General features: G+C 43.5%; 1 protein-coding gene across 1 annotated transcript in view; it reads right to left on the bottom strand.

The window, feature by feature from the left end:
• LOC126485103 (breast cancer anti-estrogen resistance protein 3 homolog) overlaps positions 1–15525 on the bottom strand; it is a 1126433-nt gene that overhangs the window by 115874 nt on the left and 995034 nt on the right. Inside the window, exon 6 of the mRNA XM_050108726.1 lies at positions 8292–8567. Coding sequence (XP_049964683.1) covers positions 8292–8567 — 276 coding nt within the window. The remainder of the gene's footprint in view (positions 1–8291; positions 8568–15525) is intronic.

The following is a 15525-nucleotide window of genomic DNA, read 5'->3' as shown; positions in this document are numbered from 1 at the left end:
TGGAAAAGAGATCAACATAAACATCATTTCCGCCCTTTTTATTGCTCATGAAAACGACACATTGCATGTTGTACCATCATACAGGAGACCTTCAGAGGTGTAGCTCCAGGTTGCTGTACACACCGGTAATTCTAATAACCAGTAGCACGCCCTCTTGCTTTGATGCATGCCTGTATTCGTCGTGGCTTACTATCCACAAGTTCATCAAGGCACTGTTGGTCCAGATTGTCCCACTCCTCAACGGCGATTTGGCGTAGATCCCTCAGTATGGTTACTGGGTCACGTCGTCCATAAACAGGTCTTTTCAATCTATCCAAGGCGTGCTCGACAGGGTTCATGTCTGCAGAACATGCTGGTCACTCTAGTCGAGCGATGTCGTTATTCTTAAGTAAGTAATTCACAACATGTGCACGATGGGGGCGCGAATAGTCGCCCGTGAAGACGAATTCCTCGCCAATATCCTTCCCATATAGTTGCACTATCGGCCGGAGGATGGCATTCACGTGTCGTACAGCCGTTACGGCGCCTTCCATGACCACCAACGGCGTACGTCGGCCCCACATAATGCCACCCTAAAACAGCAGGGAACATCCATTTTGCTGCACTCGCTGGACAGTGTGTCTAAGGCGTTCAGCCTGACCGAGTTGCCTCCAAACACGTCTCCCACAATTCTCTGGTTGAAAGCATATGTGACACTCATCGGTGAAAAGAACGTGATGCCAGTTCTGAGTGGTCCATTCGGCATGTTGTTGGGCCCATCTGTATCGCGCTGCGTGGTGTCGTGGTTGCAAAGATGGACCTCGTCATGGACGTCGAGAGTGAAGTTGCGCATCATGCGGCCTATTGCGCACAGTTTGAGTCGTAACACGACGTCCTGTGGCTGCACGAAAAGCATTATTCAACATGGTGGCGTGGTGTCAGGGTTCCTCCGAGCCATAATCCACAGGTAGCGGTCATCCACTGTAGTAGCCCTTGGGCGGCCTGTGCGAGGCATGTCATCGAAAGTTCCTGTCTCAATGTATCTCCTCCATGTCTGAACAACATCGCTTTTGTTCACTCCGAGACGCCTGGACACTTCCCTTGTTGAGACCCCATCCTGGCACAAAGCAACAATGCGGACGTGATCGAACCGCGATATTGACCGTCTAGGCATGGTTGAACTAAAGACAACATGAGCCGTGTACCTCCTTCCAGGTGGAATGACTGGAACTGACGGGCTGTCGGACTCCCCTCTGTCTAATAGGCGCTCCTCATGCATGGATGTTTACATCTTTGGGCGGGTTTAGTGACATCTCTGAACAGTCAAAGGGATTGTGTCTGTGATACAATATCCACAGTCAACATCTGTCTTCAGGAGTTCTGGGAACCGAGGTGATGCAAAACTTTTTTTGATGTGTGTATTTCCCACCAAATCGTTTCTCATCAGAGGGAGGGGGTGAGACATACAGGGTTATTCATAAGTACCTCCAGAGTTTCAGACGATGTTTACGCAAAAACTGCAAGACATACAGACACATATCAGCGGATGGAGCATCCCTCCAAGGCTTTAACTCACATTAAAGGTGCTTAATACTGACATCGTTTGTTACTCCGAAAATGTCAATACATGCCTGCAGCTCGCTATGCAGATCTGTTCCCTGGGTTGCACACACGCAGGCGGTAACCGATTCGATGCGCGACAGTGCAGAGGGGATGATTTGCCTACATGTTCTGATATTCTCGCCTCTTGGTGCATCTGCACGACGGTCTGTATTACGAGTTGGACCTTCGAGAGGTGCTGTACTCGTATCTCTGTGTACAAAAGGAAAAGTCCTGACCGATTTACTCATCACTGCCTAGCCCAAACCGCTAAGGATAGGCACATGAAACTTGGAGAGGGTGTTGATCTGAATATGAGATTTTTCGAAATCCACCCATAAGGGTGTGAAATAGGGGATGAAAGGTTTCTGGATATATTTCGCTATTAAAGCAATTTTGAAGCTAGAACTACAAAATTTGGCATTTGGGTTTTTGGTCAGAAATTAATAAATAAATACGGGTTTCAGCAGTTGTGGAAATTTAACCAGTAAGGGGGGAGAAATAATGGGTGAATATTAAAGAACTATTAAAGCAATTTAAAGCTATATCTATGAAAATTGGTATTTGACTTCTCGGTTAGAAATAAAAAAAAGTACGTGGTTTCAGCGTTTCTGGAAATTGAATCCCCAAGTGAATGGAAATATGTGGTGAAATAGAGGCTGGAATGTTTTATGAAAATATTGCAATTACGAAATCATTTTTAATGCTAAATCTATGAAAACTGCTATTTGCCTTCTAAAGAAATACGTCTTAGGGGATGAAAGTTTCTATAGAAACATCACCACAACAAGTCAAAAGGCAAGATTAACAAAGACCTCCGACTCCAGCTACCAGAAACGCTTTTTGGTCAGAAGCATATGTGTAAAAGACCATGCTTCTACGACCTTAACTGGTGCGAAAGGTTTATAAGACGTCGCAGTTTCTATACAAAGCACAAATTCTATTTAATAAAAAAATCTGTGCAGAGCATGCAGTGTACGCGAGCGAAGCAGCGGGCGCTAAGCTAGTCCACCGATAGGTGTCATTTTTCTGTAGCCCTTGTAGTTTCCGTGCAGTCGTATTATGAAACCCCGGAGGTACTTATGAGTAACCCTGTATGTGTCCCACTGGCATTTTGACGAGGGGACTATATTTTCCTGTGACCATGACATGAATGAGCATCCTGTATCTTCATTTGTGATAAATATTTTCAGAAAAGCACTTGGATCCTATTTATGATCGCAAGTGTTTGACATTTCGGTAGATTGTTCCAGGTGACAAGCTGTTCATCGTTACACTGAAACTCGAGTGTCTCATGAGGCAGTCTCATCGAGCCTTGCGCTTTTAGTACGGTGTGAAACAGTTCTCCGACAAAACTGTTTGATATGAGCTACACAAGGTATTTGTTTTAGTTGCCTTCTTTCTCTTAGTACATCCTGCGCACCTTCTTGTTTTACGTTCAGCAGATGATCCCGCCATTCACCACAGATTGGGTGTTCAGTAGCTCTCTTTCTTTTGACAATCGCGTCTTTCTTAACCAATGCAATCGTTTGCTCTTCAAGTGCGATATGAAAATAAATCAATTGCTTTTCATTTTGGCTAGATATGTCGCATGTAGAGGGTTAAGAATGAAACTTCAAGACAGCACAACCAACAGGTGCAATCTCTAATTATAAGAAATGTGCAAACCATTAGCAGGAATACCCTTCACAATTGGGACATTGAAACATGCAGAAAATCCGTACTCGCCCTCTGATAACCTATCACATGACACACACAGCCCGACGACAGTGAAAGGTACACTCAGTAATCTTTTGTTTTCGAAAGACAATTACGTTAAATATCGTGATGTAAGATCATTTTCTAACCAGGTGGAATCGTCAGCACATTGGAAAATATGGAATTTTTACATATACATCACACCTAATGATTTCCGAATTATCGAAGAATTATTTATTTCGATCCGTTCACAATTGAGGAGGAAAGAGCTTGTTAACTGGGGAGGGTGGGAGGATAGGTCGTTTGTTGTAATGCAACAGAACAACTGTTTAATTTATTGCATATAAACAAGTGGTTGCATTTCTTTTCAGACTTTGTGTGGTTAGGGTTTGCAGTCATGTTAAATTTCTTTGAGGACATCATGGTTCCTTTTAACAGCAAATACTATTTGCTCATAAAATTCACTATGGATTCCATTTTCGGCCTTGTGGCTATTATCAAAAGGACTACTGTAAAAATTTAGTACTTCAGGACACGTCAACCCTTTAGAAAGATCTGGCATGTATATAAGTCATCAGAAAGCCCATAGGCCAAGTCTTTAATTGAAAGACTGCATTTACGTTAGACAAGAACGAGATCGTGCATATCATAAAAGTGGCGTATTTATATAGAATTTTGTCGTTTTTGTCCCCATTTGCGTAAAAAAAAAAGATTCAACCACAACACATGTTCACAGTATTAACCTATGATCCTGCAACGTTAATCTCTGAACTATCTTACCTAGACGAATATATTCTCGAAATTTCATTACTCTACGTTAGTTATTTTTTGGTGCTGTAATTTTTTCGCGTCAATGTAAACGTCTTAGAAACTTGCGAAGAATCATTGGCCCAAACTGTAAAACAGGAACATAGAAAGGGAGGTACAGTCATGAGGTGTATACTATTTATGCAGATCCATCTACTAGAAAAACACTAGAAGAATAGTGAAATCATCTGGATTGAGATGGGCGGAGCGTGTGGCACGGATGATGATATGTAAATAACTAAAAGGATATTGTTGTGGGGACTCAGTTCACCGGACCTCAGTTATACGCATTCAGGATAATCTGGGTTATCAACCTCGAGCAAACACACCGATAAGCCAAAACGTCATTGCCACTGCCCATCGCGACGTTGACTGCCGCCTGGTGGCTTTGTGGCAATTGACGCGGTGACAAAAGTGTGTAAGCGGAGCAAACCGCATGGGGGATCACCCTAGCGAAGATAGAGACTGCAAATGGGGAAATCCATTGAGATAAACGACTTTGACAAGGAGCGGATTATTACTATGCAAACCCTATGAATGAGTGAGTATCTGAAAAACGGAGAGGCTGGTCGAATGTTCACATGCTACTGTCGTGAGCACCTACAGAAAGAGGTAGGAGGACAGTGAAACTACTTCTAGGCGCTAAATGATTGGACGTCCACGACTGTTCGGAGGCTTTTCTGCTCAGCAAAGCAGGACAGATGGTGATCTGTGACATCTCTGCCGTATGAGCACAATGGTGGTCCACGCACTAGTGTTTCGGAGCACACTATTCACCGTGTACTGTCGAACATGGTGCTCCGCACCATACCACACCTACTTGTTCACATGTTGACCCAACGACATTGTTAGTTACGATTGCAGTGGGCATGGGATCATCGGGATTCGACTGTCGATCAATGGAAACGGCTCTTCGGGTGAATCACTAGGTCGATGGTGGTCTCCACAAACGCCGTCATCGAGGTGGACGGCGGCTCGAAACGTGTAGCGTGCCACAGACACAGGCTGGTGGGAGCAGTATTATGCTACGGGGGATTTTCTCCTACGTATGCATGGGACCTATGTTAGTAATCGAAGACACGCTAACAGCTGCGAACCATCTGCATTCTTTCATACCTGATGGCTTCCCCGACGTCGCTTTCATCTTTCAGCAATGTAATTGTCCGTCTCTCGGAGCGAGAACCGTGCTACAGTGGTTTGAGGAGCACCATAATGAACTTATGTTGTCTCGGCGACCAAATTTGCCTGATGTAAGTCCTATGGAACCCACCTGGGTTGCCATCACCACGTACGCAAATCAGCGGCCCGTTGTTTTCGCGAATTCCGTGATCTGGTGCGTAGACTTCTAATGTCACATACTTCCACAACTGTAGGATCCCTGATATGCAGAATAGGTAACGTATTTCGTTCCAAAGATGGACAAACAAGCTATCATGCAGGTGGTCATAATGTTTTGGCTCATCGTTATATCTCTGCACTGTCGAGTCTGTGCTCTACCCGCCGGCGCTCCGCGCGGCCATCGAACACCACGAATTGCAAGCAGATGAAACAGAAGAAAACGTAGATGCAGAAAATTATGCAGGACCATTTCACACGGAAGCGTTTGAAACCCTGCTTTCAAATGGTTCGAAAAACAAACAGTACGTGATTCCGCGAGTTTACTACAAATAAATGTAGCAGCAATGAAGAGAAATTTTTTTTTATGTCAAATGACAATTACAAGATATTTTAAACAAAATTAAACTACAGTGACTGTCCTATGGGACTTTTGTTAGGTAGTTCACGATTAAGGGTGCTGTAGTTTAGTAATTTAATAAAATACAGTGAAGCGCCAAAGAAACTGTAATAGGCATGCGCATTGAAATACAGAGGCATATAAACAGGCAGAATACGGCGCCGCGGTTGGCAACGCCTATGTAAGAAACAAGTGTGTGGCGCACTTGTTCAAATGGTTCAAATGGCTCTGAGGTCATCAGACCCCTAGAACTTAGAACTACTAAAACCTAACAAACCTAAGGACATCACACACACCCATTCCCGGGGCAGGATTCGAACCTGCGACCGTAGCGGTCGCGCGGTTCCAGACTGTAGCGCCTAGAACCATTCGGCCACACCCGCCGGCGGGCGCACTTGTTAGATCGGTTACTGCTGCTGCAATAGCAGGTTATCAAGATTTAAGTGACTTTCAAATCTTCAAATGTGTGTGAATTCCTAAGAGACCAAACTGCTGAGGTCATCGCTCTCTAGACTTATGTGGAAATGGAATGAAGTCCCATGCTTCTTTACAGAGCGTAGGGGAACGATGCGGGAGACCCGCACCGCCTTACTAGGCAAGGTCCTAATGGAGGTGGTTTGCCGTTGCCTTCCTCCGACCGTAATGGGAATGAATGATGATGATGAAGACGACACAACAACACCCAGTCATCTCGAGGCAGGAAAAATTCCTGACCCCGCCTGGAATCGAACCCGGGACCACGTGCTCCAGAAGCGAGAACGCTACCGCGAGACCACGAGGGGCGGACTTATACGCTACATAAAATAACTTACGCTAAGAACAATACACACACCCATAACCGAGGAAGGAGTCGAACCTCCGGCGGGAGGGGCCGCGCAATCCGTGACACGGCACCTGAAACCGCGCGACCACTCCACACGGCTAAGTTTGAACGTTGTGTTATAATCGGCGAACGAGCGATGGGACACAGTATCTTGGAAATAATGATAAAGTGGGGATTTTTGCCGTACGACCATTTCAGGAGTATACCGCGAATATCAGTACTTAGGTAAAACTTCGAATTTCCGACATCGGTGCGGCCGGGAAAGATGCTGCGAGAACGGGTTCAACGACGACTGGAGAGAATCGTTCAGAGTGACAGATATGCAACCCTTCCGTAAATTTCTGCAGATTTCAGTGCTGGGACATCACCAAGTGTCAGTGTGCAAACCATTTGATGAAACATTATCGACATGGGATTTCGGTGCCGAAGGGCCACTCGTGTGCCCTTGATGAGTGCACGACTCAAAGCTTTACGCCTCGCCTGTGCCCGTCAACACCAACACTGGACTGATGATGACTGGAAACACGTTGCCTGGTGGAACGAGTCTCGTTTCAAATTGTATCGAGCGGATGGACGTGTACATGTATGGAGACAACCTCATGAATCCATGGACCCTGCATTTCAGGAGGGGACTGTTCAAGATGATGGAGGCTGCGTAATGGTGTGTGGCGTATGCAGTTGGAATGATAAGGGACTCCTCATACGTCTAGGTACGACTCTTTCAGGTGACACGTACGTAAGCATCATGTCTGATCACCTGCATCCATTCATGTCCATTATGCATTCCGACGGACTTGGGCAATTCCAGCAGGAGAATATGACAACCCAAACGTCCACAATTCCTGCAGAGTGGCTCCAGGAACACTCTCAGTTTAAACACTTCTGGTGGCCACCAAACTCGGCAGATATGAATGTTACTGAGCATATCTGGGGTGCCTTGCAACGCGCTGTTCAGAAGAAATGTGCTCCCCCACGTAGTCATGGACAACACTGCTGGATTCATGGTGTCAATTCGCTCCAGCACTACTTCAGACATTAGTCGAGTCCATGACATGTCGTATAGCGGCACTTGTGCGTATTCGCGGGGGCTCAACACGATATTAGGCAGGTGTAGCAGTTTCTTTGGCTCTTCAGTGTGTGTACTTGTGTATGAAAAAGTGTCTCTAATCTCTTAAAAACATTGATTTTTGTCAATTTTAACAAATTTAATTCTTTTTTCTTGCTTGAATAAACTCCTAACGTTATGTATGCATATGACAAAATATCCAAAAGATATCCATACGAGGGCGACGCAGTTTTTTCTTGAGTTGACACAAAAATCACTTTTGTTAATAATTCAATTGTCTGGATTTTCGATTAACCGAACAGCTTACGACAGTAATTAGCCTGGTTAATCGAGTTTCCACAGTAATTGGAAGTCCACGGAGGGGGGGGGGGGGGAGGGGGGGGAAGAGGAAGTGATCGATGGAGAACGAAATGGATAGATGGAATCGTGGAAGACCTTCTGGAAATGGGCTGTAAGGGAGGGGAAGCTAGAGCGTTGGATCGTGATATTTGGCGGAGAACTGTTGAAGATTCCAAAGTTCACAATGAACTGTAGGGCCACAGAAGAAGAACAAGAAATCCATGCAGTGTCAGTGCGGCACGCACCTTGTTGATGACGAAGTGCAGCGGCTGCCCCTTGCAGCGGCAGGAGAGCACGTAGTTGCCGGGCTGGGAGGAGCAGTCGCGCACCAGGAAGTCGCCGTCGCGCTGCACGATGTCCTCGGCGCGCTGGCGCGGGATGGCGCCGTGGTACCAGGCGTGTGAGCGCAGGTCGCGCGCGTCCAGCGACAGCTCCCACTCCAGCGCCTTGCGCAGCTCGCCCGGCACCTCGCCAGCGGCGGCGCCGGCGCCGGGCGACGACCCGGGGCTCGACACGCCCTCCTGCAAAACGCGGCAGGCGGGGCCGGTGTAGACTTGGCTCTAAGCACTATGGAACTTGACATCTGAGGTCATCAGTCCCCTACACTTAGAACTACTTAAACCTAAAGACATCACACACAGCCATGCCCGAGGCACGATTCGAACCTGCGACCGTAGCAGCAGCGCGGTTCCGGATTGAAGCGCCTAGACACGCTCGGCCACCGTGGCCGGTAATGTAGATTTCCATTACTGTAGTAGTCGATACAAATATTTAGAGCAGCTCTCGATATCAGCTTACATCTGCATTATGCGGACATGTTATCACTACGGACAGGAAAATTTGACGAAAATGATAACGCGAAAATGACGATTTTTAACGAACTATCGGCGAATTTTACAAAATATTGCGATATTTGTCATTTTCGCGTATAAAAAAATGTTATGAATCTGAGAACGGCTGCTCTCCATTTTCGTAAGTGCTAGTTGTTGAATGTTGAACTTCCATTTGATTCTAATTTCCTCGGCGCTAAAATAAATGTTCATTTCCTCCTAACTATCATGTCATGTCAAAACTAACCCCGGATTTGGCAAAAAACAAACAACACCGAAATTGGAAAAAAATAACACAGGAAAAGGAAAAAAAAACACGGAAATTTGAGAAAACACCGAATTTAACAAGAAAAATTTAGCGAGAGTGGCATGAAAAAACACCGAACTGCGTAAAAAACACCGAACTGCGTGAAAAACACCGAACTGCGTGAAAAACACCGAACTGCGTGAAAAACACCGAACTGCGTGAAAAACACCGAACTGCGTGAAAAACACCGAACTGCGTGAAAAACACCGAACTGCGTGAAAAACACCGAACTGCGTGAAAAACACCGAACTGCGTGAAAAACACCGGATTGCGGCGAATTTGGCAAAAAAGGTAACACGAAATTTGTCAAAAAGTAACACGGAATTTGGCCAAAAACAACCTCGAATGTGGCAAAAAGGAATAGGCAAAAAGGAATAACTTAGAGTTTGGTAAAGATAACTCCGAATTCGGTAAATGAACTACATATTTGGCGAAAAATAAAACGGAGAAGAGAATAACTACGAAACTGACCAAAAAGCAAAACGGCAAAAAAGCAAAACGGCAAAAAAGCAAGAGTGGCAAAAAAGCAAGAGTGGCAAAAAAGCAAAATTGACGAAAAATACCGTAATTAGGAAAATACTCCGAAACTGGCAGTGTCATCGAAATTGGCAAAATTACGAAAACTGGCAAAAAACAAGGCATTTGACAAAAAATTACACAGATTCGGCAAAACGGGTAACAGTATTCGGCGAGAAAGGTAACACTGAATCTGGCAAAAAAGGTAACACAGACTCTGGCGAAACATAACATCGAGGCAGTTCATAAAATAGAACTATTTTTTCTTTCCTCTCATTATCATATGTAAACAAGTGCGGCTCATAGTTAAAGGCTCTCGATCATAGTCGCCCCAGAAGTTATATTAAAATATATGTCTCAATATATGTAAATTGAAGGGGGATGACTGCTATCAACTGCAGGGAGACATTAAGCAGAATCAACGAATCTAAAGAAGAGCGGCGCGTTTCGTCACAGGATTATTTGGTAAGCGTGATAGCGTTACGGAGATGTTTAGCAAACTCAAGTGGCAGACTCTGCAACAGAGGCGCTCTGCATCGCGGTGTAGCTTGCTGTCCAGGATTCGAGAGGGTTCGTTTCTGGATGAGGTATCGAATATATTGCTTCCCCCTACTTATACCTCCCGAGGAGATCACCAATGTAAAATTAGAGAGATTCGAGCGCGCACGGAGGCTTTCCGGCAGTCGTTCTTCCCGCGAACCATACGCGACTGGAACAGGAAAGCCAGGTAATGACAGTGGCACGTAAAGTGCCCTCCGCCACACATCGTTGGGTGGCTTGCAGAGTATAAATGTAGACGAGCGAAAATGTGTACCAGACCGGGAATCGAACCAGGGATCTACTTACTAGGCAGGTGCGATAACCACTGCGCCTTCCGTGACAGTGGGTTACAGCATTTAAATTGTGAGGGCATATTTTGAAAGTTTCCCGTACGTATTTAGATAATGATAGTCAGGTTTCTGAAACTGTTGATATCGAGTAATGTTTTTGGAGGATGTAGTAGCTAGTCTAGGGCTGCACTTTGAAATGCTGATTTTCCTCATGCAGCAGAGAATAGGGCTATGGCTTCTACAGAATGGGCCGCCCAGAAGCTCTGTTCCTTCTGCCAAATGATAGTCAACCAACTCCCAAATGATTTTCGTACCTTCCCTATCGAATCGCTGTCTCTGTACATCTTTATGATGTTTTGATGCGTCATGTTAAATATTAAGATATCGATAGTGATGAAGATAGTATTTTGGGTTTGGCATTGACAATCCTATCTGCTATAGTAGAGGCACGCGAAGTCTGTATATGTCTCGTTAGAGGGTCTAGAATACTGCCACGTAAATGGCACCAGCTTGTGAGAGTTTCAAGAATGGTTAAACTTAGAGGAAATACATGACGAAAGAAATATCCGCTATTTAGCAGTAGTGTGGCCTAGACGGAACGGGGAGGGGGGATATAGGTGCGAATGCAGTGTACAGTTACTGCAATTTATGCAGATATGGATGGTATCTGTTCTTTCGGACATTAGTGAAAAGAATGACGCTAAACATGTCCCATTACCTTTAGTTGCAAAGTATTTCCTCGCTCGTTGACGGCGTTTTCGGAATAAAATCCTATTAAGTTTAGCCATGTTTGCCACTGACATCACATTTATACTTACCACTACTATAGCAGACTCTAATACGTAAAAGATCACCGTAATAGCCATTTGACATCCGCTGCTGGGCTAAAGCCACCTCTACATATTTTCAAACACTGCGATCTTCAGTTGCTACTGCTTATTTTCGATTGTCTTCTACCTATCTACCTTCCATTACTTTGTGTTCCCAGTCTTCTGTTATTACTTGGAAGTCTGAAAATACTTCCTTTCGCCATCTGCATTCCAGCCTACTTCAAACTTTTCCCAGCGCTATCATAGTTAGATCTCACATTCTCGGCTATTCCCTACTCATTTATTTGCATTGCTGTCTCCCAGTCACCTGAAACGTGCATCCCTCCACTAATCGCTGAGTCACCCTCAGACTCTGAATGGTCTCCGTGTTAAAAGACCACGTCTCACTGTCATGAGTAAAAACTGCTACTACGAACTATTTGTAAATGTTCAGTTTCAAAAACCATAAAAGCTGAATTTTGAAAATTATTCAGTTTACTAAGAACTCACAATGATTTTTCCAGAATGCCCTTTTCACTGTGCAGCGGAATGTGCGCTGATATTAAACTTTCTGGCACATTGAGACTGTGAGAAATGATCGTGAGTCGTGGTGGGGCAGCTGAGTCGGCAGAACTCTTGCCCGCGAAAGGGAAAGGTCCCAACCTCGAGTCTCGGTACTGCCCATAGTTTTAATTAGCCAGAAAGTTTCAGTAAGTAAGACAATTTTTACTTTTCTATTTACTTCCTTTGCTATCCAATCTGTGCTAGCAGTTATTAGTCGTCAACAATAATACATTTTATAAGCACATATTTTTCTGATTGAAAAACTGTTAGAGTAAATTTCAGGGTTCCAAGACCAGTTTCCCTGAGTGACAGAATATTTTCAGATATTATAACTCGAGAGAAAGTAAAATTTCTTGAACCTCGAAAAGCAAACACACGCTGAAAAGATTTTCGTAAACCAGGATTGGTATTATTTTAGTGAAAGGTCGGCGACTAGGAGTAGTTATCGGAAGAACTCTTAAGAATTATCGATTGTCATGTGCAATGGTGAACACCAAACCAAACACAAAAAATTGTTGGATAAAAGCAGAACCAAGCAACCCGTTTCTTGATTTAGTGAAAAACGGGGAAATAGCATTAGTTTCAGTTGCCTGAACATTGACTAAGCATTATAAATCATTTGGCACTTTAAAAATGGAAGTGTTAAAATTTTCTAGTCTGATGTTTAATTAGGTCCCAAATTTTTTCTGGGGCGCTGAATGACATCTGATCTCGTTCAGGGAAGTGGTCTCAGAAATGTTGGGAAACACTGCTTTACAACAACAAAGCGTACTAAAAATTACACATTCTGGAGAGATCTTTAATGTTTAGTCCTGCGAACTCATAAACGCCGCATATGAATGCAGACCAAAAACATTAAATCCCTCATACGGTATTGCACTGCCTGTGTTATTCCGAATGTATCATATTCAGACGAATATGTTCACTGCAATATCGTATTTATCTCGACAGGGCAAGCAACTTTCAAGAAAAATGTCTCGCTTGTACGGGAATATACGAGGGCTCTTCGGTAAGTGAGGAACGATCGGTCGCGAAATGGAAACCACTGTGAAAGTCTGACGAGGCTTTTCACAGACGTTTTGGGCAGTGTCTCTAGTATGCCTGTTCATCGCATCAAGACGCTCTTTTCAGTTGTGAGTCCACTGTGAGCGAGTAAAGGTGCCAAGAATAACGATGTCTCCCGCCAAGTAGGAGTGCCCGCTGAGAGGCTTCGCCTTAATGAATGCAGCCCACCTAACACAACTGCCTCGCACTTCCTTCTTCGTGACAATTCTCAGCCGCACTCTGCAGGGGCAGTGAAGACGCTCCTGCAGCCTTTTCGGTGGAAAGTGTTCGACCACTCACAACACAGCCCTCATTGGCTCGTCCTGAGTATCATCTCTGTTCTCATGAAACGCTGGACACGAAGACGACACTTGGGCGCAGGCTACGCGCCTTAGACCAGCGTATAGAATTATCGGAAAGCACAGGCGGCTGCCTTCTATGACGATGGTGTTCGTAATTTGGTATAACGCTCTGACAAATGTCTAAGTCGGAGCGGGGACTATGTAGAGAAGTATCTGGAAGATGTAGCTAAACGTGCAAAGAAAACAGTTTTGATTTTCACTGTGGTTTCCATTTCGCGACCGATCGTTTCTTACCTTCCGATCAACCCTCGTACATAATGGATGTACGAGTTCAAGTTGTAAACACATAGGTGACGATACGAGGAAGGTTGGGTCTCGCCGTGAGTCGTGCTCGGATAGCCAAATGGTGAGGGGACCGCTAGCGCTAAGCGAGAAATCCGGGTTCGAGTCCCGGTGAGGCACACGTTTTCACGGTCATTATCTCTACAGCTGACGGTTTTCCTTATTCGTAATTTCGAATACATTTAATGTATTAAATCTCTCAAGTTGGAAAGTGAAATCACGAAATTAATCGTGCAGCAAAGCTAGCTTACGCCGAATTCACAAAACGTGTCATATTTAGTAAGATTTATTGCAGTAAAGTGTCGGGAAACGTGAAGTCAGCGGTTAAACATGATAGCTACAGATTTTATCTTGAAGTTAGATTTTTGTGTTACTTCGTACCTGACTATGAAAAGGAGATAAGACGCAGATTATAAACTTATTAGAGAACACCATAGCTGTGGTTGGTAAATGTCACAGTCTTCCCCAGTGTGGAAGCAGTCGCACCTGCATATAAGCAATTACTTCATTCAGCAGGTGTTGTAACTAATAAAAGCATTTCTTTTAAAGCCTAGTCAACTACTCACGTATGTGTTACAGGCAATAGTAAAGGCTTGTCGTCACATCTTATATCCTAAAATAAAAGTAATTATAAACAAAAGGGAGAACTAATGAGACAAATAACACTTTATATTTCTTTTATACTAGCACTTTATATTTATTTTACACTGTCAATTGAGAACATAATGTGTATCAGTATGCTCCAGGAAATGTCGAAATTTTATTACCAATTTTTCATATTAAACTTTATTATTTAGTATTTAGTTATCAATTTCCTGAATGTAATATTTAGCTAGTTTTACTAAAAGCATTTTGCTTAAATAAATATGATTATTTTCAGATATCTGAAAAGTATGTACTGCCTACAATTGCTACGCAGTTGAAAATTATTTGTATTAGTTTTCACATAACTCAAGTGAAACCTACTTTTCTGCATTTTTGATAGAATAACTTTCTTTTCCTACCAATAATTTGTTTGCAGAGTCACTAACAATAATAGCTTTTACGCTCCAGAATATTCTTTCGTAAAACTGAATAAGGTTTAAATAACCAATACTATACTGTTGTAACCCTAATTATCAGGTTTCTAAAAATAAATACTTTTGTTAAAATTAATGCGCTCATTATAAAATTATTGCAATTAAAAAGCTTTTGTTTCGTGGAAGTTCTCGCGGGGAATGTAAGATTATAAAAGTGCACGTTGCGCTCAAATTTTGGGAGTATATGTTTAGCTTTTGACGTGTAAATATACTATGCCAGTGATCTATGTTACTCTATCGACCTGTAAAGATACTATGCCACTCGTCTGCAGACGTTTGACATTTGTCTGTAAAAGTTGTGTCGTGTACACCTGATGTAGAAGCAGACAAAGAAAAGTGTTTTAATCATCACATAACAAACGTGAAGTTAGACAACGTTTAACTGTCGCATACTGTTTGGGAAGGACTAATTACAACTTATTGCCGCTGTCAGCCCGACCTACTAATCTATTCATCTACAGAATGGGATTGCGACACACCGGTTGCCCAAATGTGTCATTCATTTAAATTAAAAACACAGCGTGTTTCGGGAGCACAATACCCCATTATCAAGCTCAACAAGTATGGAAAAGACGGATCACTGTTTCGCTTTATTTCACATACTAATTTACATGTAATGCATGTCTGGCTATGTTCTCGACGTATTATCACTTACCTAAAAGTATTATGCTGCTAAACATTGTCAAAAATACGCAAGCAGAAACAATTGCGTTCTGAAATACACTCTACACAAAAAAGACGCACCACGAAGGAATTATCCGCATGGGACGGAAATCAGTAGATGTGATGTACATGTACAGACTAATAAATTGTTACAATTTCAGAAAAATTGGGTGATTTTTTTCAAGAGAAAGAG

The sequence above is a fragment of the Schistocerca serialis genome, chromosome 6 (genome assembly GCF_023864345.2).
Source record: "Schistocerca serialis cubense isolate TAMUIC-IGC-003099 chromosome 6, iqSchSeri2.2, whole genome shotgun sequence".
NCBI classification, from domain to species: Eukaryota; Metazoa; Arthropoda; class Insecta; order Orthoptera; family Acrididae; genus Schistocerca; species Schistocerca serialis.
This window is presented reverse-complemented; position numbering and strand designations above follow the sequence as displayed.